At 40.9% G+C, this 27,187-nt stretch overlaps 1 protein-coding gene across 1 annotated transcript; it reads left to right on the top strand.

The window, feature by feature from the left end:
- Nucleotides 1–4,864: 4,864 nt before the first annotated feature.
- Nucleotides 4,865–26,329, top strand: SLC38A4 (solute carrier family 38 member 4). The gene is made up of 16 exons (XM_064701829.1): nucleotides 4,865–4,953; nucleotides 8,752–8,982; nucleotides 9,771–9,861; nucleotides 11,147–11,262; nucleotides 14,180–14,253; nucleotides 15,709–15,801; nucleotides 16,259–16,340; nucleotides 16,432–16,514; nucleotides 16,624–16,682; nucleotides 17,067–17,345; nucleotides 17,462–17,541; nucleotides 18,628–18,728; nucleotides 19,707–19,831; nucleotides 22,404–22,548; nucleotides 23,524–23,621; nucleotides 25,012–26,329. The coding sequence occupies exons 2-16, from the start codon at nucleotides 8,864–8,866 to the stop codon at nucleotides 25,111–25,113; spliced, it is 1,647 nt and encodes a 548-aa protein (XP_064557899.1). The 5' UTR covers nucleotides 4,865–4,953; nucleotides 8,752–8,863; the 3' UTR covers nucleotides 25,114–26,329.
- Nucleotides 26,330–27,187: the final 858 nt, after the last annotated feature.

Genomic DNA, 27,187 nt, shown 5'->3' with positions numbered 1-27,187 from the left:
TCACTGTAGCCAATTGCAAATGCAGCTTTTCACTCTTGCCCTGTCAAGATCATTATTGCCAGAGAGACTGAAATAACCTTGGGGATAAGAAGAAATTTTGTTTTTGGAAAGGGAACACAGGATGTTGCAATCTTTTTCAGAACATGCCAATTATTCTGCTACACAGAACTTAATACATTTACCAACTATCCTCAGTTTTGTTTTGCAAAATTTGTGAATATTAATATTTTTAAAGAGCACTTTGAGTTCTTTTGTGGGTTGTTCTGTATTTATATACGTATGTGTGAGGACAAAAAGACCCTTAAGCCAAAACCTGCCACTTTCTTCAGCAAATCTCTTCAAGAACTCAGTGAACTATTGAATTCATCAGTAAGTCCTTTTTATAACTTGTTTCTGGCACATGGAGTGTTGTTTGCCTAATGTCTGGCCATGTCTCACCTGATTGTGTTCCTGCCATCAGTATTTTTGAGAGCATCTTTAATATCTTTGCGTCCATGTCTGTGGCACTAAGCAGTTTTCCAGACTCATCAAAACACTGATTTTAAGAGACTTGTGGAGAGCAGCTGCTCCAGCCTCCTCCACAAGGAGCAGCTGACACCAACACCATGTGATCTCAGACACGACTTTGCCTTGTAAAGCCTCAAAACCTTCAAGGACAGTGGCTCTGCAGCCTCTGTTACCTCACCAACCTATCCCAAATTTGCACTACCATTCTCCTCACGGCCAATCTGAACCTTCCACACTCTGGTGGCTTCTGCCCTATCTCTGGGCTTCCTGGTCCAACTGAGAAGAGTCTGCCCCTGTAATCTTTGTAAATACCCTTCAAGTCGCTGCAGCTTGCTTTTGTGCCTCCTATTATCTTACCCCAGCTTCAACAAACATCCCTTTCCCAAACTTTTTTATTTTGAAAACTTCAAATGTGTCTGTCCAGCTGAAATTACACAGGACCTTGAATTTGCAGGATCTGAGTGAGAATTCAGGTTGCTTGAGGTGCAGGAGATATCAAGGTCCCTCTTGGCCTTACACTTTAAAAAACTGAGAAGAAAACCCTAATCTTTAATAGATACTTAAAAGGGTAAAACATAGCAAGAGTCAAATAATTCTGAAAATATCCCTGCAAAAAGCTTCCTAATCATTTTAAGGTGGGGTTTGGACGTCTGTATACATGGGTATGTAGGGTCAGGTGCTTTGAATGCAGCAGGTTTTTCATCACCAGGATTACTTTTACTTGTAGTGTATTAGTGTAGATCACACAGCCACAACAAATTTGCAAAATAATCTTTGGTTTGCCCTGCACACTGTCTCAGTGCCAATGACAATGAACACAGAGTGAAAACTTAACTCAGAGCTACAACAAAATCTCCTTCAACTTCAGAAGATAGTATTAGAGCAAGAAGCAAACACAGACAGATAAAGGCTCTTGTGTCAAGAGGAAAGTAGCATGAGTCAGAGAGCAATTACTATAAAACAGGAAAATGTTAACGAAACATTTAACACTACCTCAAGCTCCATGAAAGCAAGGCCAAAATACAGGAAAAAGTGTTTATTATTTTGGTAAAAAACATCTCCAGCATGTTTACTGAATCTCATGTCATGCTGTAAAGCCTTTTTGTCAATCTAGGCTCCAGACACAGCAACGTAAGCAGCCTCAAGGGCAGCACCACAGTCCTGACCTTTGTTGCCCAAGCTCAGATCCTGGAGGCTGACCACCAGCTGCATGGGGGGCAAAAGCTGGGGCAGAGGCAGGCAGCAGAACATGCAGGACTTCCCCCAGCAGTGATCCCCATGTTTGGGGGATCCCAAGTACCAAGCTCTGGTCCAGCACATCCAATTCACACAACCAGGCCATCTCTGATTACTCTGGCTCAAACAAGGGCTCTAAGCAGTGGGCTGAGAGGTTTTGTGCCCTAAAGAGTATTATAGTCTTCAGAAAATAGAACCTGTTATGGGAGGCTGTGCCTGCGGGGCAAAGGATAATTGAGCCTTTCTTAATGGCACTGCCACCACTGCCAGCTCTAGGTTCTACCAAAAACCTCTGCTCTGGAAACACCTTTCAAACTCTAGAAGACTCTGGGAATACACACTTATAGCTACAGAAGACTGTTCCTGTTTTCTCTGTTCAGGGAATATGGCCTCAGTCTTCAGAACTGCTGTGCGGGGACATTTCTCCTGTCAGCAATGGCAAGTATTACTGCAGAAATTTTCTCTATAAGACATAAGATAGCCAAAAGGCACCAGAAAAGAAAAATATAACATCTACCAAATATCATAATTTTAACTGCAGTCAATCTGGCTTCTTCAGAGAAAGGGTAAACAAGGCGCTGGGCTGGGCAAACACTCCCTAGTGAGCTTCAGGGTGCTCCATAGGCCCTGAGGTGTCTAATAGAGCTTGCAGTATGATCCCACAAATTAACAAAGAAGAGCTTTATTTAGTAGCTTCTGGTGGAAAAGTAACCAAGAGTACAATTGTCCCTTTTTTTGAATGTAAGTGGAGCTACTCTGACTGCATGACTGTGGCAGAGACGTGTCGCACGTCAGTGAGAGACAATGCTAGGTCCAGCTACCAGAGGCAAGGGTGGACATCACAATGTTGTGCTTTCTTTTGTTCACTGTTTCCAACATTCTAATCGAGAATTTAATCCTGTTCTTTGTCAGAAAACAAAAAGAAAATGTTTTGGTTTTTTTTCTTTGAACTCTTGCACGACCTCAAGCAATACTAGCAAATACAAAGTTTTCTTTACAAATAGTGAAACCAGCCAAGATGAAGACAAAACAGAAAGGGTCTTGAGTTAGCATGTGCCTCCCTTCAGTGGGAAGATTGGACACTGACATTTGTGCTCTGCTGAAAGACTTTTCTGATGAAAATTAAGCAGTGCTTTTCTAGTTAAGGATAGGCAAAAAGAACTGGCAGAGTAAAAAAAACTGTGTTAAGAAACAGTGTTATCTGGTTCTTCTCTGCAGAAAAAAAAAATTGCCTACAGGCATGTGAATGGTTTCTTCCAGCTCCAGCTGCCTGCACACCTTGCCTGGCATCTTTGAGGCATCAGGCCCCTGGGACAGGGGACCTGCTGAGCACCATCAACCCTGATGACTCCATCCCCCCATGCACTGAGGAAAGATCCACCCAACTACCATGATGTGGCTGCAGAGAGAATTGTGCCACACTGCTTAGACCCAGTGGGAATCAGAGATAGACATGGATATTTGTGGTATTTGAAAAGGAAATTACCTCTAATCTTGATTATTATTTATTTAATCAGGTTCAAAAAATGCATCAGAAGTAATTTTCACAGCTGTTGCTGATTTGTTAGTACATCTATCCCCAAATCTCCCTGCTGTTTTCTTTATGGTTTGCAGTCTTATTTTCCTTTGTTTAAAGAAATGTTTTTCTCTCCACTATTGTTACATGAAACAGCCACATGAGCAACAGAGCACCAAGGAGGCTGTCCATACCACAGCCCTGTCAAGTGTGCAAAGCGAACAGGCTCAAGCAGAGCACAGCTGCCTGCCCCAGCTCCCCTAGCAGCTCTGCTCCCGTACCCTAGCAATGGCATAGGAAAACCTGGTGCTAAACTTCTGCTGAGAACTGCCTTAATACATTTAGGACACCTATTCTTGGTCATATGCCTTAGAGGAAAAGCCTGTTTCCCTCATTACATCAACTGATGAAATGGAAAACACAGGGAGCTTTCATACTCAAAGTCCATTCAACCAACCTAGGCCCAAAAATTTGTTCTCTTTTCCAGCTATGTTTAAATCAAGATAGGACCTCTGGCTCCAAACCTTGCGCCTCTTAATCTTTGGATTGCTCTACTTTTGGCATCGTGTGGCATGACTGGCCTTACAATCAGTTGTCTTTTCATGGGAATGCACAACTGAGGGAGACAGAGCTTATTTTTGTTAAACCATTTGTCTGAGTCTATATTGGAACTCAGATTTCTTTTTGGGGGGGAGCTCTGAAACCAGCACAGCCTGGCCAGTTCTGGCAGCAAACAAGCAGAAGGCCTGGTCACACTGAAGCAGGGTTGGGTTCCCACAGGTTGTCACCCAGCCTGAGCTAAAGCAGTCTGAGTGCTCCACAGGAAACTCTAAGAATTAAAAACTACATCCCCTCACTTGCCCTCCTGCCTTCACAGTCAGGCTAGTCTGAGGGCTTTAATCACAAAGCCTGCATGGGGGGGAGGGCTGGGGGGTTAGATGTGGGGTTTAATCATGGTCATTATGTAATTGGATAAAATTCTACAGTAAATTCTGCAGTATTACAGGCAAATTAGAGATAATTAAATACTTCTCCACAGGCCTATATTGCCATCAAATGAATAACATTTGTCACTGGACATATATCTCCTCAGCTGACGTGACACTAAATATTTCAACTGGGAAACCAAGGCACAGGTCAAATAGCCCCTTTGAAAGCACACACTTCAGACCAAGTCCAGACAGGCAGACTGCAAGATGTAGCTCTGTTGTCACAGAGATAAGAACAGTGTGGGAGCAAACAGGTATTTCTTTCAGAACTTATTTTCCAGGCTCTTTATTATTGTGCTACTGCAAGATTAATGTGTGCACATTATTCAAAAATCCAGACTGTCAAATGAGAGTGTGATCAAGCTTGGGTGCTGTGTTCTGGGGAGAAGCATTTTGAAATAGGGCTCAGCTCTGAGAGCAAATAGCTCTGGTAACTGAGATGTTTGCCCTCAGTGTGCTCCAATAAACTGATTTACCTTTCTTCTTTTTTTTCCCCTTTTTTTTTTAAGAGCTGACGCAAGTTTGTCAAAGGGAGTTGTTGGGTGTAGCAGCTGGTGATTGGTTCATCCCATACACTCCCATTTGTCTTTAAATCACTGTTCAACTGCTCTAGGTTGCATATGAGTAAACTTTTTCTTGCAGGTGCAATTCCTAAAAGATATAACCTGTCTAGCAAGTGAGGAAAGGAACCTGCTTAACTCAGAGGTAAACTTTTTTTCTTTATAAAATTTTATCAATGTATTTTAGACACTGGCCGTATCTTCAGACACTGGGAATTATAAATTTAATTAATCTCTAAATATAAGCACAATATGAAGGATAGGCTCCTTAAGATTTACTGACATATTAATTTGTACTGGCAAATATCTTTGATATTTCTTCACGAATGAAATTTAGACTTCACTTTTGTACAGAAAATCAAAACCTAAGCAACCACAGAACAGCAAAAGTATTCAAAATTTCCCAGTCAATTAAGAAATGAATGATTGCTTGCCTTTGCAGCCCTTGGCTATCTTCTGAGAAATTTTTTCCAGGCTCTCGAGTTACTTGGCTAATATTTCTTTGAACAAATTAATTTGGGAAAGTGGGCTTTACATTTTAATTATTTATTTGACAGCTGCAACACTTATTTAATTTTGAAATAGCCACATAGACAATAACCTTATAAAGTCACTGTCATGAAGACGAAGAATCTGGCAAAATCTGCTACATTGGATACATTGGCAGAGATTACAAATATTGATATTGCAAAACCCATGAAAGTGTTAGTCATATCTGTGACCCAGCATTATTTGCCCATTGGTTGTCCATTTGCCTAATGTTCTAACTGCAGACTGGACAGAAATCAATAACCTTGTGAAATCAGATGCCAAAATTTTCATGATTTTCCGAATCATTGCTGGAAACCATTACTTAATAAATTATGCAGAGCAGTACCCTATGCTTGAAGAGGAAAATTAGTTTTATAGAGATAAATAACTGTCCTCTAATAATAGGTAAATTTCTTCTGCAATGAATATTTCCATTTTAATACCATACTTTAGGAAAAATCTTTTCTGTTCAGCCAAATGCTACAAGAGGCAGCAAAAACATCATTATATTGAGGGCAAGTTTGAGGAACACTGGAAATCTAAGAGATTTCTCTTGTGTGTTTAGGCACCAAAATCATAGCTCTGAAGCAAAAAGCATTAAATCCCAGGGCAGCTAAAGCAGGAAAACTTTGGTGTTTTTCCTCCAGTATTGCAGGCAAAGCTTCTGGCAGGGGCCAGGCCTGCCCAACCTTGGTGGCTGTGCTTTCACACCATCCCTGCCCTGGTTCCTGGCTGTTCCTCCAGGAGCAGCAATCCACCAGCACAAACCCCTGAAGGGGTGCAACTGAGAGCCCAATGTCAGTGCATCCCCTTTATCTAAATATCTTGCAGGCTGAGTAACAGCTCCAGAGCTACAGGGTCACCCCATGTCCCCCTCAGGTGAAGCAGTGACAGCTCTGCCTTTTCTCTGTTACTTGTGCGGAGAACATGCTACCAGTGCCTGCGCATCTCCCAAAGCCCTCAGTATCTGCAGTGCTAGGAACCGAAGATATGGATTGCCACCAACTAAGGACCAGCCCTGCCAAGTTCTACTGAAGTTCAAAGGCACCATTGGTCATAATCACAGTTACTAGTGTTTGCAATATTCAAATCTAATAGCAGTCCTGTTTTATGGGTCTCATTCTCCCCATATTTATGCCAATGGCATTCTGCTCATGGTTCGTAAACCTCTGGAGTTCTACCAACCTCTCCCTAAAAAATTACAACTGCAAGAAAGCAGGTTTTCAATAGACTTAATTTTGCCAACTGAATCTTTGTGCTTTCACCAGAAGACTTTTAGGAATTCAAAGATTAAAAAAATAAAATAAAATAGAAAATCGTTGCTTTATGCAGTGGTTACACAGCCTCTTGAGATGACGTCCATAAATCAGACAACTTGTGTAAATGTTTGACGGGGCAATGTCCAGATGATTCTTATGCTGTAACATGTATTTTCAGTCAATTTTTCCATATTGTTTGCTGTGCTGCACAAGCTTTCATCTTCAGCCTAATCTTTGTGCAGCTTAACTCCTGGCAACTTTTTTGCTTACTTTTCCTCCGGTTCCCATCTCTTTGAAGATCTGTATTTTTTGGACTGCCACTTCTGGAAAAGACATTTTTCCAACAAAAGTTAGGCAGTGCACACAGAGGAGGTTTTACCCTTTACCAGAACAGGGATGAACACAGATAGATTTGTTTGCCTGACTTCTACACCACAGATTAAAAATAAGCATCAAGAATTGGAAAAACTCTCTTTCTGAGACAGGGCAGTGTCTGTGTTTGAAGACAGTTCTGTGAATGAAACCACAGTTGTCAAGGCTCTGTTGGGGATGGAGGGGTGAGGAGAGTGTTACTGGTTTTTTATCTCATGGAGTTATTAATATCCTAAGCAAGCAGAATCCTCCAGGCATTGAAATGTGAGTGCCAGCAGCTCTGCCCTGATGCCTGAGTCACTCATCCCCCCACACATACAAACACTCCGTGAGGCAGCAGAAAGAATTAAAGCCAACCACTCTCTCTGGTAGGAAATTTCCTAATGCACTGTGATATTGCTTCTCCTTTTCAGTTGTCTGGTCTGGGTGAATGCTTTTAGTAAGAAGCAAGGAATTTGACATTAATTTCTGTCCTGGAGTCAGTTTTAACCTCCAGGACTGGTATTTAAAGTTTATATTTGCATTTTAAACACATGCACACCAACATCTTGCCACTACAGATATGCTTGCAGATGTTCCTAAGCACAGCATATGATCAGTATCAGAGGACAGCAAAGGTCTGGTCTTTGAGCTGGACCTATACACACATAAATGCAAACCCAAGAGAAGGCTATTAAATAATTGCAAATTTAATGTTGCAAAGCGCCAGACTTAGAAAATTATTTGTTGCAATGTTTTCTGCTATTGTTATTATGGAATGCTAAGCTGTATTTGACATGTCATATTTATGAAAATTGTCATCAATCTGGCCAGCGTGCCTGATTGCAAGGCAGCAGGTAAAGGTCCAGGGAACTACAGCTGTGGCCCCAAGTGTGTGCTCTCTGATCTCTGCTCGCTCCCTTCACTGGTGTCCTCTCAGCTGTGGAATGGAAATACAGAATGCATCAAGGGAGAAGGATTGCAGAAATGCAGCATTTCTTGAACAGTGTTTTCCTCTTGAATCTGATAATAAACAAATGAATTCACATGTGTATCTACAGATGAGTCTGTAGCACACAGCTGCTGAAATCCCAGAGGTGAAGTTCTCTTTGTAAATTTGGGTCATAAAATTTCATTTGGTCCATACAATAAATAAAGAGTTGAGCATTTATTCATATGATTTTTTAAAGGCAAGAATTTTTTTCGTGGGGTAAAGATAATCAGTCTAATACCCATGTAATAATCCTGTGTGAGACAGAGCTTCCAGCGATGGGTTAAGTAAGAATTAAACACCAGTCCCCTTAGAAACTGGCCTATCAGAATTGCACCTCCCAATTACCAAAAAATGGTCATACAGAGATGCTCACCTCTGTCAGATCCCAGTGAAAGGCACAAATCTACGAAACATTTAAACCTGTGACAACATTAATCTTGCAACAAATGGGATAGCCTAAATACTGCTATACTCCTGTTTTTATCAGAAAACATTTCTGCCTCACCCTCCCCTAGAAAGTCCAAAGCAACAGCTCAGGAAATTTTTTTCTGCTGGCTTTGTATTTTTTCCAGATGCTGGATATCCACTGTGCATCTGTTGGCCTCTGCACCCTTTACCATTTGAAGGGAGACAGGAGAACCAAGTGCTGGCATATAAAGAGACTTTTATGCTTGCCCAGAATTTTCCCAGTCTGCAACAGTTTCCCCTCTTAATGCTATTACAAAGATCAAGCACAAACCAAACAATTCACACTGGTTTATCTAATTTGAAGAAAACTCTAATGAGTTCTGTTGTGTTTTGTTTGCAGAACAGAGTGTTCTGGCAGTCCCTGCACGACAGAGAGGACCCACAAGCAGACGGCACAGTGCTGTTTACCCTGAAGAAGCGAGTGTGTGTGCTGGAAAGCGCTGACCGCTCTAATGGATCGCATGGAGCTGCAAAAAGTCAACATCGAACCTGACGATCAGAGCAACAGTGGGGAAAGCCTCGAAGACAACTACAGAGAGCCGGCTGATTCAGAAAAGGCTGCAATTAGCAGGTAGGCTTTTCTCTCTTCTGTTAAGGCTAGAAAGCAGTAATCGATAAATAGTCTTCACTAATGGCATCTGGGAAGTTTCCCCACAGCACTGACCCTCCTTGCTCTGTGCTCTGGAGGACAGTGTGCCCAGAACAGCAAGGCAACCCAGGTCCCCCCTTGCCTGCCACCACCTGGACTGATATCATCAGGCTCCCAACACAGACTAACCCTTGGCAATTTCCAACTACTCCAGTCGGATGGTACATATGTAAATTAATACACTCTCAGAGAAGTTCAGCCTGAGCACATTGAGGGGGAATGTTTCCCAGGGCAAGGAATGGAGGGCAGCAGGGACAGCCCGCCCTCAGACATTCCAGCAGAACCCACCACAGCACTAGCACCTGTGTGGCTGGAAAACGACATCTCAAAACCAGCCATCGGTCTGTTGCTCTCAGCTCGCTGCTCCCTCCAGCACGTATCTCCAACAAGGGTCTTTGTTCCCCAGATGTGAAGCACGTGCTCAGCTTCAGCGTGTTACTGACAGTATGGATATGCTTTCCAACATCTGCAATCAAGTGTAATTCAAAGATTACTGGGTCTAAAACTAAATTCCAAATCAAAGCAAAGATCTACAAATTGTGCCATTGGATATGAGAACTTTACAGGAGAACAAACCTTTTTTTTGCTGGATTTTTAAATATTCAGAGCAATGCCAAAGGAAATTTTCCAGTGATGACAAAAAGCACCACTCAAATAAAATGTGTATCATAAGCTTTATCTAATATTTTCTTATTTTTCTTTGTGTTCAGTCCCTTTGCTAGTGATGATGCAGAAAGTCAGAAGTTCCTTACAAATGGATATCTGGATAAAAAGAAATTGGAGGACTATGATGAAGAATATGTAAGTTTTATTATTTTTAAATGAATGAATGAATGCTTACAAAGTAGACCTTATTGACCTGATTTTTTTCTTAAAGTGTCAGTAAGCAAAATTACTCTGGAGCCTGGTCAGCAAAATCTTGACTTTCAAAGAATAAACACATTTTCTAACAGTTAGGCAGCAAACCCTTTCTGTTATCTTACAAGTAAAATTCAATCTTTCCTACACAAGTAATCAGAAAAATTCCTTAGATCACACTTGATCTTCAGTGGCATCTCCATGTAAACTCAGCTGAGATGCGCAGACAGTGGGGCATTGCACCCATTTTCACCCATTTTCTGTCAGGACATTGTGCTCAGAAGGACTTGGTTGTTCCTATAGCCACATAGATCTGTGCCTTAGTGGATACATGCTTGTATTTCTAGTTTCCAGCATCTGTGTAAATGAATCTAGATTCAGCTGCACAGCTTTGGAGAAAGAACCTTATTGTTTTGGCTTTATGATGCTGCGCTCTACATGGTCAGCACAAGTCCAACTCCCTAGACAGCTCCGCATGCAAGTGGAAGCACAGCACCAGCTCCTGGGGCATGCATGTGGGTACCTCTCTGCTAGGATTTAATGTTACTCAATTGTTAGTGAATTTGATTAAATGAAAGGCATTATTTTATCAGTGGTGTTACAGATTTTATTGATGAATGATCACATAACATCAAAAATATTGTTTGTAGTTGTAAACCAAAATTAAGAGCCATGTTCCCTTTTTCTTTTCCACTTGGCATCTGTTGTAACTCATTCACACACCATCCCCTCTCTCCTAGGTTTTGCCCTCTTCCATTCTTCTGCTTCCAGCCCTAGGCACACAGCACTCCTTTCTTTCTTTCTTCCCCCCAGACACCCTATTAGTTCCCCCCCCAAAAAGGGCATTTTACTTGGAGACAAATTCAATTAAAAATCTGAATAATTAAAAATTGGTAATTGGGAAACCTGTTTGATAAGAGCGTGTGTTTCCCTGGAGGCTGGCCAGCATAGCCAGTGTAACTGTGTCACCTCAATCACCCGTCAGGAATGCAAGCCTCTTCCTGACTGAGACGATGAAAGAGTGGGAAGAGGCAAACACTACCAGCACAGCTGTCTTTGGGGTAGACTCCTTTTGGTGGTAAGTGCCTCTGGGCCAGGGAACCTTGAAAAAGCTCCACCTCTAGGCATCAAAGGAGGAGTATAGGGAACACCAGCAATGAGGATAATTAGCCAGTCATGCTCAGTAAAATGCAAATGAATTGCCATTTTCTGTTCTTGCACCCAACAGCACCGGGGTAGAACTTCCTTTGGAATGTCCTCGTTCAACCTCAGCAATGCCATTATGGGCAGTGGCATCTTAGGGCTCTCCTATGCCATGGCCAACACAGGAATTATCCTTTTCATGTAAGTACATAGAAAAATAAGCAAATAGAATATAAGCAGGGGGCTGGAGCTGAAGTTTTTATGACTACAGTGGTATGTTAAGCTTGGTTTGTTAGCTGAAGATTCTTGTAAGATCCCCTGTAATGAGAGCATTTCAGCTCCACCACAAGGAACCATCCACAGCTGAAAATTCACTGCCGAAATTGTAGACCTCCTTTGTGTTAGAAACATGACTGTGAATTGATACTGTGCAGCCAAAAAACAGAAGGAAAGAACAGCATGCTGGTCCTAAAATAACAAGATCGATCTTGCCAGTTTACTATGGGAATCCAACAAGGAAATTAAATCACCCACAAATATGTTTGCATCACCCCAATCATCTAATCACTATGTAGAAATGGAAGAAGAGCATTCGATATCATCTGAAAGGGCAACATGCTTTGAGTGCAAAGGCATTCATAGATCTAATGTTGCTGCTGCAAGTCTGTCTGTACCCAATGTGCACAAAGGACAGCATTGATCTGTGACTGACAAACAGCATCTACACAGAATGGGTTTTGATAGACAGTAACATATAGCCACGGGAAGTTTTTTAATCTATGGCTAACATCTGTCTCTTTTTAATGAGATGAATTCTATCAAAAATATTTTTTTTTTAAATTATTGATTTTAATTTTAGCTTGAAGCCTTAATTTTAGCCTCTCATGAGACTGGAATAAACCATGATATTACTGTGTGACAATTAGCCATTTTTGACATTATTGAAATCTAGCATGTTTTTATAGAGCTTCTTGCTTGTGGGGACCGTGTAACTATAACAGCAACAGCATTTAAAATTTTACATGCAGCTTACAGTTGCTAAGAAACATCTCCTGTTTTGCCAGTATAATTTTTAACTGAAAATTAGCTGTAGATTCAAATGCTGTTCTGTATAAGCACTTCATAACACCTGCACCCAACTAGTTTAGATATAATATATGCAGAGCAAAAATTGGAAGCCAGTTCTAAAACTGACATTTTGTCAGAGTCAGAAAAATGTAGGATGCTTTTCTCCTCCAGCTTTCTCTGAGCACTTGTGCTAACTGGTATGCTGATAAATGATCACTGGAAAGAAAACTGTGATATGTTAAGCCTCATTAACAGGGAAAAATATTATCTTTATAATATCTTTATTTGAAACTCTGATCATACTGATTTGTGGCGAAAAATTCTGATACAAGCCTAACGATATTAGCTCTGTTGTCAGTGCTAAAGTAGGGAATAATGCTAAAGCAAAAAACCTCCCCCCACAGCTCACTTTCTTTGCTATGCTATTTCCATATTTTCTGAATGAGAACATTCTCCCTTTTGGTAAAGGAAGGATTTTTATTTAGAAATATGAACTTGTGTGTAGATACTGTTACCCCTACAGCAGTTATCCAATTGCTTGAAGTTCCTCTGTTTTCACATCCCGTGATGTTAGTGTTAGTGGGACAGAAAAATCACATCTACTAAATGGAAACTGCTGGACATGAATTCTAATTGAGATGATGCTGGCAGCATTGTAATTTACTCTTCTCGTGTTGCCCAAGTGCTTTCATGCTGGAAGGTGTTCTACAGGGTGAAGGAAAATAGAAGGCTCACAAAATTCCAAAAGCAACACTTCTGCTGCCCAGCATGATTTAGCAAGTGCAACTACGAGGACTTTGGTTTACCCCATCTCATGTGTCAGGACACAGAGATCATGTCTCTGAACAGCAGCTGTATGGGTGGCCCTGATGAGGGAGGGTGCCACCTCAGCAGGATGTACCGTCACCTCAGACATGGTCCCCCCCTTACCGCATTGCATGAGCCCACAGCAGGAGACAGCCCTGCCCACACCAAGGTAGTAGCACTATCTGTCTCACCTGAAGAGGGAAATTTCAGAGGAAATTGTGATGGTCTGGTGGTTCATCACTCAGCCCCAGGGCCTGAATCTGCTCCTAGACTCATTTATGAACCTGGCTGTCAGTGTCTCCTATATCTGTACCAAACTTCGTGTTCAGGGGAGTGGGAGATGTGGGCACAACCTCCTGTTCAGCCATGCGATAAAGTGCTTCCATATTTTCTATCTCTGTCATGTTATTCTCTTCCTCACCAGCACTTGGGCAGGCTGATGACAAGATGGTTAAGGTAATAAGATATGTTGTGCACAGCACTGTGCCCCGAAAATCTCATACAAAGCTGCATTTTTCACAAGCAGTTTACAAGAGGCAGATAGCTGAAATCACATAGGATGCACCTGTTGTGTGGCATAAACATGGCAGTAATCAGAATTACTGAGGTCAGGTACCAGTATCTTCGGGCAGACTAAGTCTACAAGCTAAGCTACCAGTGCTGCAAGAGCAGGTTTTCCAGTGTTGTGCCATGCTTTAACATGATGCAAGATTTCTAATGTACTCACACAGCAGGCAACTAACCTCCACTACACAGTGATATGCCAGAAGTCAAAAGCAGTGACCAGCCAAGAGATAGCACTGAAGTTGTCCCAGTTACCATTTGCTTTTGGATTTCATTTTTGTAGGGTTTTTTGACAGCTCTGATTAAGGAGAGATTTGAAAATGAGAGGTCAGCGGGCAGCTGAGGGTCCAAAGACCAGATTCTTGCATAGAAATCTGTTTACTTTAGTGGGATCTTGTTAAGATATACGATTTGGTCCTTGTGGACTAGCACAGAACTAGCACTTACTGGACTTCAACAAGCCTTCAGGGGCACTTAGAGTGTATAAGGTGCAACTGTACTCACAAGGAAGCTACAATTGACACTTAGCTCTGCATTTAGCCTGGGAGACCAAAGAACAAACTTGCTGAAAACTATTTATGACGTGTTGAACTTCATGAGAATGAGCAAGTGTATGTTCAAATCAACTGAGTGTCTCTGAAGTCCTGCTTAGGATTCTGATTTCTGCTTTGCCTTGCAGAGTTCTGCTGCTCAGCGTAGCAATATTGTCACTCTACTCGGTCCACCTTTTACTGAAGATATCAAAAGAAGGAGGTAGGAGGCTGTGATTCACAATCTGTATTGCATGCATGTATTTTACCTTGGAATGCAATTTATCAAGTATGTCCAATTGTCGTGGTTTGAGGCTGGTGCAATGCCAGTGCCCCCATGAAAATGCACTCCCCCTGGTGTCTGCTGTGAGATGTGACCAGGAATAGGCAAAGCAGGCCCCCGCTTAGAAATAAAGAAAAGAAAACTTTATTAACTACACTACAACTATATGTAAAAAGGAGCACACAGGAAAAATGAAAACCTTCCAAAAACATTTCCTCCCTCCACCAAATTTCCAATACATTCCTCCCTCAGATCACCAACTCTCAGTCCATCACCACCCTTTAAATAATCAATTCTCAGTTCATCAAGAGGAGAGGAGTCCTTCTTGTGCCATAGGCTTCCCCAGGAAACACTGTTGAAACCTCATGTGTTTCCATGTCACTCGTGGCACCGCCTGGGGAACATTTGCCATCGTGACATCTTCCTTCTATGCCCAGTGCTCTCACCACTGCACATGGACCAGAGCTGCTTCTAGGGTTGTCCTTTTAAGGATGCCTTGTCCCATTCCAAAAAGAGCACAGTCTCTCACCTTTGGGACACCAGCCCCTCCCAAATTTCACCCCCTGGGGCCAAGGGGTACCAACACTGAACTCTCTTGGCTCTGAGCCATTGCCTCCCCCTGGATGCAGTCTCTGTATCACAGGAAACATGGTTCTGTCCATGGCTATAACAAGAAAAGTCCAGCTAAGGCCACTCCATCCTCTCTTCCCACCTAAGATTCTTCTCTACTCTTCCAACATTGTTCACTTGCTCGAACCTTCATCACATTTGCCCATTTGTTCTTCCATTTCATCTCTAGCTCTCTTCTAGGAAAGGTTAATGTTCTGTGAAGTTTTCATTGTCCAAAAAAAGGTTAAAATCTCGGGCTCTGCAGGCCCGGATCTCCCACAGCGGCCCGACACCTTCTCCCTGCACCCCCCCTTCTTCTCCTTCTCGGCTGTGCTGCCGGCACATGTTTATCAAGCTCCAAGGCAGCACAGGCACAGGCACACTCTCTCTCTCATGGGAGGAGCTGCCTGATGCCTCCTGGTGCTTCTCCACCCTTCTATCCTCAGGGCCTCTTGACCTCCCACCTCTGTCCAAGGCCCGGCCTACCTCACCCGGCCCCATGGCTTCCCCGTCCCTGCCTAGCCAGCAGCTGGGCCTGGGGAGGGATCCGAACTCTTTCCCCACTGGAACCCAAGAGATGGTTTCCTGGGAATGCTCTGCTTTTAACCCCTGTGTTCTCAGAGGCTTATACATGTCCCCCAGTGTCCACACCAGGCGCCAATATTCAAATCTGAACACCCATTGATGTGACCACAGCATCCCAAAAAACTCACTTCCCCTCAAACCACAACACTAATGTAGTGGCCCATATTTTTGTTTTGATTTTGTTTGGGTTTTTTTTTTCAGGATCATTAATATATGAAAAACTGGGAGCAAAGGCATTTGGCTGGCCTGGGAAGTGTGGTGTCTTCATTGCAGTCACAATGCAGAATATTGGAGGTAAGAGACAAAAGTTTTCTAGCTTCCAATGCTCTTCCTACAAAACACAAGTGATTTCATTCTCTCCTCTGTCTGGCTAAATGGCAGCAGAGATGAGCCAGATACAGCATACACTGTATTGTAAAAATGAAGGATATGAGGAATTCATCTCACTTTTTTCAGCTACCTGACACTTCAGTGTATGGTGAAAGACAATCACCTGGGATCTCTCCCTGGCCAGTGAAGAAGCTTCAATGATGGCTAAAGTGGCCTGACTGACCATCCTCAAGGAACTGGCCATTCTCTTCATTGACTATGGCTCAGCCTGTCAAAATAAAGGATTTATTTATTTAGTCACACTGTTATTTAAACAGAACTCATTTCTCTACTTTAGCAAAAACTTTTCTCTTTTTTTGGAACTACAGTTTTGGAAACTCAGTTCTCTAAAGGTTTTTGTTTTGTTTGGGTTTTTTTCCAGCAATGTCAAGCTACCTCTTTATTATTAAATATGAACTTCCTGAAGTCATCAGAGCATTTATGAAACTTGAGGAGAATTCTGGGTAGGTGTCTTTTCCCAGCCTGAACCTGAGATGAAAAATTTTCACTTTGATGTCAGTGATGATTATTTTTACTTTTATTCTTCCTGTTTAGAGAATGGTACCTTAATGGGAACTACCTCGTCATACTTGTAACAGTTGTGATTATTCTTCCCCTCTCCCTTCTAAAAAGCTTAGGTAAGCTTAATGCCCTGCTTAAACTCATTTCCTAGTCCTTTAAGGATTGTGAATTTTTATGTAACTGAACTATTTTGTTCTGTTTTGTTTTGTTTTTCCTGCTGCACAGGTTATCTTGGTTATACGAGTGGGTTTTCACTGACCTGTATGGTTTTCTTTGTCAGTGTGGTAGGTGACTGTTTTGGTATTGTCTCCAGACAAATACACTGTATTTGTAAATACTCTGTAAACCTTAAATACTTTTATACTTTGTACTGTGGCAAGTTTATGTTAGGATAGCCCCTGCAAATTTATCAAATCAACAACCTATTCAGCAATAGGTGAAGTCAGAATAAAAAAAATCAGTTAAAAAAACACTTGAGAATAAAAAATAAAGCAGGAAAACAGTAGAGGCAGAGTGACAACAAATATTTGCAGAAGAAGCAGAATTGGTAGCACTTTGTTTCTTGCATCCTCTCTTTCTCAGTGTCTGCTTTTACTTCTGTTGGAATACCACAGATGTCTGATCTCCTATAGAGGAACTTTTCTGATAACATTGTCTACTTTTTGTAGGTGATCTTCAAGAAATCCCAAATACCCTGTCCTCTTCCCATCATGGATCATGGGGTTGAAAACTGGACCGCCACCAATAGCACAGTGCCAATGCACCTGGTCATGTTATCAAATGAGTCACTCAGTTCTGGTGTGAATTTCATGATGGACAACACAGCTGGGCACTTCCCAAGCCTTGAGGAGCCAAAAGATATCTCCCCAAAAAGCGGTGTAGAATACGAAGCGCACAGCGACAACAGTGACAAGTGCCAGCCAAAATATTTTGTGTTCAACTCACGGGTAAGGGAGATCCTGTAGAACTTGTCTTCCACCACTTGTACCACAGCTAAACTGCTGCCTGCCAAGTCAGAGGTGCAGCCGTGACCATTCTTACTAATGGGAGCTTTATTTTACAGACTGCCTATGCAATACCCATCCTGGCATTTGCATTCGTATGCCACCCTGAGGTGCTACCAATATACAGTGAACTCAAAGAGTAAGGTTCTTAAATTTTGTCCCATACTTCCAGTTAACCATAGATAGAGATAATCTTCTACCTGTTGTCCATTGATTGCTGGTGTGTGAACACCCACATGATAATGAATTATTGCTTTCCGTTGTAAGCAGATTTTGGCTTTGCTTTGGTCTTATAGTCAGATATTGGTGACAGAGAACCACTGCATTGATCAATATTACTTAGTAAAGGAGGAATATGGAAAGTCCTTCAAATGATCAGAAATAAACTGGGAAACTTGGTTGCACTGAGATAATTCTGGTTTCTAATAATACTTAAATGTGTTCTGTGTCTGTGTCAGTTGCACTTACTCTTAAAGTTTCTTGGGATGCCATTGGTTTGGGTGTCTTTGGTAGGCTCTTCACCCAGCCTGTTTTGCTTAACAAATATCAAAAATCCAATATAGTTGCTTAAAACAGCACAGAGTTAATAGCTGGGAAGGGCTAAAAAAAGGCATTTGCTGAACAGCAAAAATTGCATTACAGGGGGATGTGTTGCAAAACTCAAGGAGGTTAGGAACCATTACCTCCTGTTTCAGTAGGTTTAACCTCAGAAGCCATAGAAATTCCAATATGACTTGGGAAAATGCTTGCAGGTCCTATAAGATGAAGATTTTCTTTAACCAAAGGATTTATGGAGGAAGGATGTGATCTGCAAGGGGTTCTTGAACCTGCAGAACAGCCCTATGTAGATATAAGGGTATGTTCACATAGAGTTGGCTGAAAACTCCTGTCTATTATTGTCAACAGACCTTTAATTCTCATCCCTCCATTTTTTAATCTAAAATATACCATTTGAGATTAACATTTAATAAATAGTGATATACAAAATAATGTGGCACATTTTTATGTTGCCACAGAAAAAGCAATAGAAATGCAGTTTCAACATATTTTATAAATCTTTGCTGCTCTGCACCGTTGTAAAGCATCAAGAGCTCTATGTAACCAATATATTTGCTATGAAATTTCTGTCTGGTGAGGGTGTGTCAGAGAGTTAAGATCCTTCAGAGCACTTCTTGTACAAATAGAGGCTTTATAGGACTGTTACTCTCTTTCTTTTGTACTTCAGTCGCTCCCGAAAGAGGATGCAGAATGTCTCAAACATCTCCATCACTGGCATGCTTATCATGTATCTTCTGGCTGCCCTCTTTGGATATCTTACCTTCTATGGTAGGTCAAAACACTGTTCCCTGTAGAATTTTCCCTCACTTTTTAATGCAGGCAGGCGGGTTCTATCACAAAGACTCAAGTATTAATGTATTTTCTAGGGGCCTGAATCCAAGTTTAAGCAATAATCAATTATAATACACAGTGTGTAACCTTCTGAGTGAACTGTGGGACTTATCCAACTGTCAGGCCTCACCTGTGAGAGACTCCAAGGCACCTGCTGGGGGGCCAGTCTTGTTTCCCTTGACTTTGTGAACTCAGACAAGAAGCTGCTGTAAACTTGACCCTTGGCAAAGGCCAAGAGTACTAAAAATACTCCAGTGCTCAACAGTTCTACATGACACTACTAAGTGCTATCCAATCTGTCTCTGACGCCACTAGTTCAGTTTCATCTATGCTGAAAAACAGGTGCAAATCATTCTAGTGTAAAAAAAATCTGGATGAGCTAAAGTAACCGATGGGCAAACAGAGTAGTCCCTCTATTAGCACACCATTTTGTGCAAACGCCACCTCTTTTTACCTTGTTAGTCCCTCCATACAGCAGAGAAGTGAATGATACAGCACACTCTGCTCCCTATCACTGGGGCAAGAGGGCTCTGCTTGAGAGCTGAGACATCTGGGTGGAGGTCAAAAGGAGCTGTTACCAGTTCAGTAACAGTTCAGTGAGTTGTTTCATATCACAGAAATTATTTTTACTTCAGGTTGTACATCCACTTAATGATTTTCTCAAAGTCACGTCAAAGATGCTAGAGTACAAAGCGTCACCTCAGAGCTGCATTGCCCTCATCATCTCTGAACGATGGACTAGTATCAGTCACAGTGGGAAAATTCCTTTTTCATGTCTAGCCCATAACTTATATCTAATGGCAGCAGCTGGGCTAAAGTTAACCTTATCTCTTATGTGACTGCAGTATAAAGATCCTTTTAAATGTGCAAGGTACTGCTTTAGTGATTTAACTCCTTTCTCTTTCCTTTTTGTAGGAGAAGTTGAAGATGAGCTTCTTCACACATACACTAAAGTGTACACATTTGACACCCTTTTGCTGTCAGTTCGCCTGGCAGTGCTGGTGGCTGTGACCCTGACCGTGCCCCTTGTCCTTTTCCCTGTAAGTAACAGAGCTGAAATCAGGGTAACCCATATTCACTGACTGAATGTGATCAACAAAATATTTTAACACTGAAGAAAAGTAAGCCTGAGCTTTGTATTTAGAGAGGTCTGTTTTCTCATTTGACCAAAGCCTGGACCTTAGGCATTTAGGGTTGCAAAATTTGAAAGACTGAAATAAATCAGTCTTTATAAATATATCAGGAATTACTTGTCTGTCTTCCTGGGTCTTTCTGTACTTTATTTGTCAGAGCAGTCCCAAGTAACAAAGTCTTGGAGATATATTGAAACCACTTATGAGATTTCCTAATACAGACACAGGCACCTACTATAGCACCCAAACTTAGGGCAGACACATGAAGCTCAGGTCACACATTGTGCAGGACTCCCACACTGGGCTGCTGAAATACAGGGACAGAGGGCCCTGTGCTCACTTTACAGGCTTGAGTTTGTGGACAGGTGAGGAAACTAAATGCCAGGAAAAAAAGAAGTGTAAAGGAGCTGCACATTCAGTTGTCCGAGCAAAGTTTGGAACTTCTGTGTGCTCTTCACGGGGAAAAACACAATAACCACAGTTGCAGGGACAGAAAGACGCAGGTAAACAAATTGCTCTGCAGAGGGACTGACCCTCCTCAGGGATCAATCTCCCCCAGTGGGCAGAACTCCAGTCTCCAGAATGTATAAAACTGAGCCTCATGTCTTCCCTGAGCTGCCAGAGGAGAAAATAGCTGATCCTCATAATCTGGTGTTGGGAGGCTGGTGTCTCATGAGTACAGCACGTACAAGGCCAGCACCATGCGGTAGGAGGGCTCCCAGCAAGCTGCATCACAGCACAGTGTTCCCATCTGAGTAACCAGGGGGTCCTGTTGCTCTCTTGTCCTGGGTGCAATACACACTCTGCATAGGTACTGTTTCCAGGCTTGCTGATAAATGACTAAGAGCAGTGATCACTGCTCAATGTTGTCTACTAAATTAAAAAAAAATTTGAAAAAACAGGTATAAGGCACCGTGAGTGGTCAGTCCTTCTAGCTTGGAGAGCTCCAGTGCTCTGCCTTAAAAATCATGTTCAAACCAGTGGCTAAATGCTTAAATTAGTCTTAACAAATTGATCAGTCTTAATGGGAAAACAAGCTAATGGCCTTGAAGAAATCTGTCTGTCAGGTGTAGCATTTTGTATTTTTAGATTTCTGCATAATCATTTTAATATTTGAATAGTTAGCAGCTACAAACCACAACACTGATTTTTCCATTAAAATTACTCCTGAGAAAATATCTTTTTCTTGTAAACCAGAATACCAAAGAGCTTTACACATTCTATCAGGACAGCCATCTCAGCAGATCTTACTCCTTCAAATAAGTAGTATAACTATATCAACTACTTTTTTAAATTAATCATCCCATTTGTATTTTCTTAAAGTAGTCAGAGTCTTTTATTTAAAAAAAAATTCATTGCATTGCCAAAAAAATAAATTAAATATAGATCTATATATTAGTCACTGTAAAACTTCAGTTTGATAACTTCCTTTCAAGGATTGTGTCACAAAAGGAATAATGCTCAATATGCTGACAGTAAGCTCACAGGAATGCAGGCAGAAAGTTTTCTGGGTAATAAACCTATCTTACACCAACTCAAAAAACTGGACAAAATATTTTAAATTTGCCTTCCTCTTCCTAGTATTAGTTCACATCAACCTGAAAAACATAAAGTACAAAACTCATGGTGTGTTTTCTAGCGATGTACTACACTGAGAGACCCCCCATATATTTATTTAATTGCCAAACTCACCTGAAAGAAGTTATATGTTACTTTAAAACAACCAAACAGAAGATGCATTTGGAGTTTTTTGGAGTGTAAAAATATTTTTGTTCAATTTCTAAATACCAACTTTTAAGTTAATTTTGGTACTTGAGAATAACATCAGCTCAAGCTACCAAATGGATTTGCTTTTGGCCTTTTTTTCTACTTACTATCTTTTATGTTGCAAAAAAAATCCATGATGTGTGATAAAGTCAATGAAGCAAAAAAGAATCCTCTGCAATTGGTTTTAGGATTATAATTTCCAAGTGGCATTGAAAAATATGCTTTACTTCTCAGAAAAGTATATGTATATATTAAATTATTAAGTACAGCGGCTTCCTCTATCTCTCAGAAAAGTAAATGACAGAATTCTTGTGGGATTTTCATCAGGTTCAGGAGTACAGCAAATCATATTTCACACATACTTTTTTTTTGCCTGCTGATTAGTACTTATAGTGGGGGGGGGCTCTTTGAGGATTTTTTGCTGATATTAGCATCTTTCAGTTGAATAGATTTCATGTCCCTGATTTTACACCCTATTTACTTGACTTTCTCCTACACTGCAAATATTTGAGTTTCTGCATTAAACTGTGAACCCAGTTCTCAAAAACCTACATCAGAGTGAGACTATATTATGGGAATCAAAGACTGAAAACACATTTTTTTCAGTCAGAATTTCTCACAACAGATGTAACTAATATAGAAATTTTTTTTAACAGAAAGCAAAGATGAATTAACTCCTGTTTTACTTTCCCTGTTGTCTTTCATCTTGCAGATCCGTTCATCTATCAGTGCATTGCTGTTTCCCAAAAGGCCATTCAGCTGGATAAGACATTTCCTGATTGCAGCAGTAATTTTGGCTTTTAATGATCTGCTTGTAATTTTTGTCCCAACTATCAAGGACATTTTTGGATTTATCGGTAGGTTTCATAAATACTTTTTGTTGACTCTACTGTCCTTTCTACAACATATTTACATTCAGGGACTGAAAGTCAATCTCTGTTTGAGTCTTACGGTAGAGAAATATAAACACAAATTGAATTTAAAGGGAATGTAAGGATTCCCAAACAGCTGACAGACAAAGGTATAAGCTACCCAACCTTGTTGTTACTTTGCATGAGGCACAAGGAATCCAATAATCCCGATATAAAAATTTGTAAGGAATTCCCATTTTGACCAAAAGGAAATTTAATACATATGGAGGAGAGGGAAATCAGCTTTGGTTTTGAAGTAACTATAGCGGGAAAAAATGTATTGACTTCCAAAGTATTGTGCTAGAAAAAGAAGAAAAGTGACACATTTCATTTGGCATTAACAGTTCTCTGCCTACCACTTTCTTTCTGTCAGTTTTGGCCTCTGACCAAAGAGGTCAATGAAGAGTCTCCATGCTCTGAAGTGCTTGAGGATGCAGGGGTGCAGATCCCTTGAGAAAGGTACCTCGATGGGATTTCTGCAGCTGGTTTGCTCCTCCCTGCCTTTTATACCCAGGTCTTCATGCTGGACTCTGCTGAGCAGAGAGGAGTCGGCACTTCTTAGGCACAGATTATCTGCTCTCTATTCAATACCTGCTTTCCAGGGTCATCCTACTGGGAATGTCCATTTGTCCTTGCTTCACCTGACAGCAGACAGGCTTCAGCTGATGTGCAGACATCTCCACCACAGGCAGCCAGACCACTTTGAAAAAACCCTCCCAGTAACAAGTGTCTCTTCAGGCCCCAAGCACCCAAATGAGTGTTCGGACATCCACAGCTCTCCACAAATGTAGTCTACAGAGAGAGCCCCTTGTACAGTTGGGCTCAGAATGGCAGCTGCCTCCCCACAGGCTCTCTTTTGCAGGTGCACCACTCTGCTTTTCTGACAAATGGTGCAGCACTCAGGTCTGCTCTCTCTTCCAGGAGCCTCTTCCGCTACAATGTTGATTTTCATCCTCCCTGGTGCCTTCTACCTGAGAATTGTTAAGAAGGAACCCCTGAGGTCTCCTCAGAAGATTGGGGTAAGAGAACTGGGGGCAATTGCAAAAGAAAGGGTAGGAGGTTGTGTGATTTCCACTCTTCATTAGCACTCAGACCATTGACTTCCAACATCTGGCACTTGCTCCTGAATGGTAGTGTCTCACTCAAAATACAGGTTGGGCAGTGGGATTCATCTGAGGCTCCTCAAGACAGAGCCATTAGAGGCCTACTGCTCCCGACTCTCACCTAAGTATTTAGGATAAAGTATGTCTTAAACCACTAGAAAAAGAGACTTACTTAATCCAATCTAAACTCCAGTTAACACCTGCATTTTCATAAATAGCACCAAGACAGTCTATAAGAAGTTGATGATTCATGCTAGAAGACCAGCTGTGGACTAACAGGAAGATTTGAGGTCAAGGTTAAGAAGGAAATTGCATTGCAGAGATAAATAAGAAATAGTGAGCTCTCCTCTGTGACAGATCCACAGACCTTATATGAAGGTCTATCATTTATGCACACCATGTGTCTATGTCGTGCTGGACTGCCACTGCAATGCCTTTCATCCTGAACATCAATAACTGTCTGCAGATTTAACTATCGCGGAGGAAATGTTCTTTGAAAATGTAATTAGAAAAGTTATTGATGAAATATATATTTAGGCACATAATGTAAACAGATGGGAATATATGCATCTATATATATATGTATGTTCACAAAAGTCATGTGACTGATACATACTTCTAGTATAAAAGTAATTTATTATGATGAAATTATTTCTACAATGTTTTTTCCAGCTGTTAGAGAGCTCTCTCTGTAGAGAGACTGTGAATATTTTTTCGTGTGTCTTTGTTCACTCTTCATGTTGGTATGTGTTAGGCACATCTAGAACTTCACATCTTGCACTGAGATCACATACAATATTCATCTTTATTTTACAAAGACAGAGTATTGTTAAGGGTGGAGAGATTATGGTAAACTAAAGCTCCACTAAAGCAAAGGGTGACTACAAGCATCAGAATCCCCTGAATATGTACAGAAACACTGTCAGATAAGAGATATGGGCTTACCTGTTTGTCTAATAAGGATTCAGCAGATTAACTCTGAAGTTGTTTTTAATTCCAAAGACTATAACCATTGACTGAAAATTTGTCATTTTTTAACAATAAAAAAAGACGTTTCTTTTATATAATTTTTTATTATTTTTCATATTACCAAAGTGGCTTGTTTTCAGATCTCTCTTGGACTGATATCCACACAGGACTAACTCTGATTCATGTATCCCTGTACCATATTACTTGGGCTTTAGTCACATAGAATAAGCCAAACTTAGGCCATGGGTATTACACTAATGGAGATCCAGTGGGGCAATCTATACTACCGCCCCTAAGTCACTAGCTTTATTAATTAAATTTCATTTCCTAATTGCAGGCTCTAATTTTCCTCATAGTTGGCATAATCTTCATGCTTGTGAGTATGACTCTTATTGTAATGGACTGGATTTACAATCCCCCAAGTTCAAGACATCATTAACCTGTGAAGACAACCAAGTGTGTTTCATAACACAAATATTTGTATTGTGTGCTCTGAAGAACATCTGAATGGGATTGTTATTCCTAGCTAGTAACTGCAGTACTTTGAAGACAGTTTCTGGTAGGGTCACAAGAACCCAATGGAGTCTACATCATCCTTGTCAATAAGGATTGTTATTTATGCATTAGGAATCTGAGCTTAGCATTTCTGGCCAGGTGAAATGAAAAGTGTGGTGTGAATGCTTTCTGTTTTCAAAACCAAAATAACTCTGTATACAGTTCTCAAAAACAGCTTGGTGTCACCCCTTTCAAAATCTCCCATGATGATAGTAACCACAGCTCCTAGAGCCTTGGGAAGGTAATGGCCAGAAAACCAGCCAGTGCCTCATTTTCAATCTGAAGGTCATGGGAGTGGCTGCCCAGGTCCAAGAGAAAGGCTGTGGTTTCTGAGGGGATCTGGAAGGTGATTCCTCTGTGCCTGATAGACTGACCTGCCTGTCAGAAAGACAGTGGACAAAGCTTTCCACTTGACTTTGACAAGCCAGTGGACAAAGCTGAGTGTTAGATTTGTTGCCCAGATTCATCACCCAGCTGTTTTACAGAATAAATATCTCTGGCACAGATTCTCTGTTGGGGCAAGTGCTTGAAGAACAGCAGAGTATTCTCACTTTGTTTTTAAAGATGCTTGTGCTGGAAATATCAGTCATTTCTGCAGTAAAGGTTTTTTGTTCTTTAATTTTTAATTATTGTGTGAGCTTACATCACTGAACAAGTTGTATCCTCCATAAAAACTTGTCTTCCACTCTCACAGGAATTTAAGGAGACCACAAGGTGTGACAAAGCACCCTATCCAGTATTGTTCAGTACTTGTGTATTTGATAAATGTTCAGTGCAGGTAACTGTAATTTGCTATATATAAAAATATATGTATTTATGTACATAATTTTTTGTTTTCTTCTAGTCATAAAAATGTTATCCTGTGGTATATGATTTTTGATTTTTTTATGTGTCACTCTGTTTTCATAGCCACACACTTAATATTATTTTGAAGGAAACATATTGAATTGGTGGGTTTGTAAAAGGTCTGTTTTTATTCACCAGTGGTTTAACTATACCTGTAGCAAGCCCTAATTGCTACCTGTGTAAAAACACATTCATATGTTTACTACTTACATTATAATAAATTTCAAGATGTTTTCCTCTTGAGAATTCTTGATACATGCCTTGAAATTTTGTGTTGCCACTGTACACCACAAATTTGAATTACTTGTTCAATTGCTGTACCTCATCTGGTCTATGCATACATCAGCATTTAACAACATCCTGTATGGTTAAGTCATGCAAGGGCAACAGCATTATTGACAATCTCAAGTGTATTGAGCTATACAGCTGTGCAAGACAAGGAAAAAAGCATTGCATTCCATGCTATGTTCATGTTTAATTAACAGTCAAATCATGAATTGGGCTGTGTCATGGAGTACTCACTACATATGCTCTCTGCACACATCAGGGAAAATCAGCCAGAGGGGTCTTGCTGACTCCTTAGCAGAGAGAAGGAGTTGGGAAGGTGCCACTGTTGGGTTTATCACACTTACACAAATCCAAGCTCATGTAAAAGGAGTTTTCATTTTCTGACTTGGAAATCTGTTGAATAAACATATTTTACTCAAAAACCTGCAGATCCAGACGGCTGTGAAGTACTCAAAAATTGTCTGTGCTCCCACCTTGCCTTCACACAAAATTTTATTTGTTTGTGTGTCTGTGTGTGCATAAATTGTGCATACTTACAGAATAACTGGAAAGGAATATATATATTTCATGTTAAATGCTTCCTTTCTGAGCAGTATTATAAGCTCACTTAAGTACTGTATCCTTAATATACTGGGAAACACTCCCTTATGAATGCTAAGTCTGCCTCTGCATCTTTTAAAGAAAATAGTGCCAATAATATTTTTAGTTTAAGCAGATAAGTATAAACAATGTTGCTTTATTATTGAAGAGAACTTTAACATGGACCAGAATTAGTAGGAAAACACCACCATACCTCTCTTCCTGTTACTATTACTGAGAGTTGT

Source organism: Zonotrichia leucophrys, chromosome 1A, assembly GCF_028769735.1.
Source record: "Zonotrichia leucophrys gambelii isolate GWCS_2022_RI chromosome 1A, RI_Zleu_2.0, whole genome shotgun sequence".
NCBI lineage: Eukaryota > Metazoa > Chordata > Aves > Passeriformes > Passerellidae > Zonotrichia > Zonotrichia leucophrys.
Note: the sequence above shows the minus strand (reverse complement) of the source record. Positions and strands in the feature narration are given on the sequence as shown.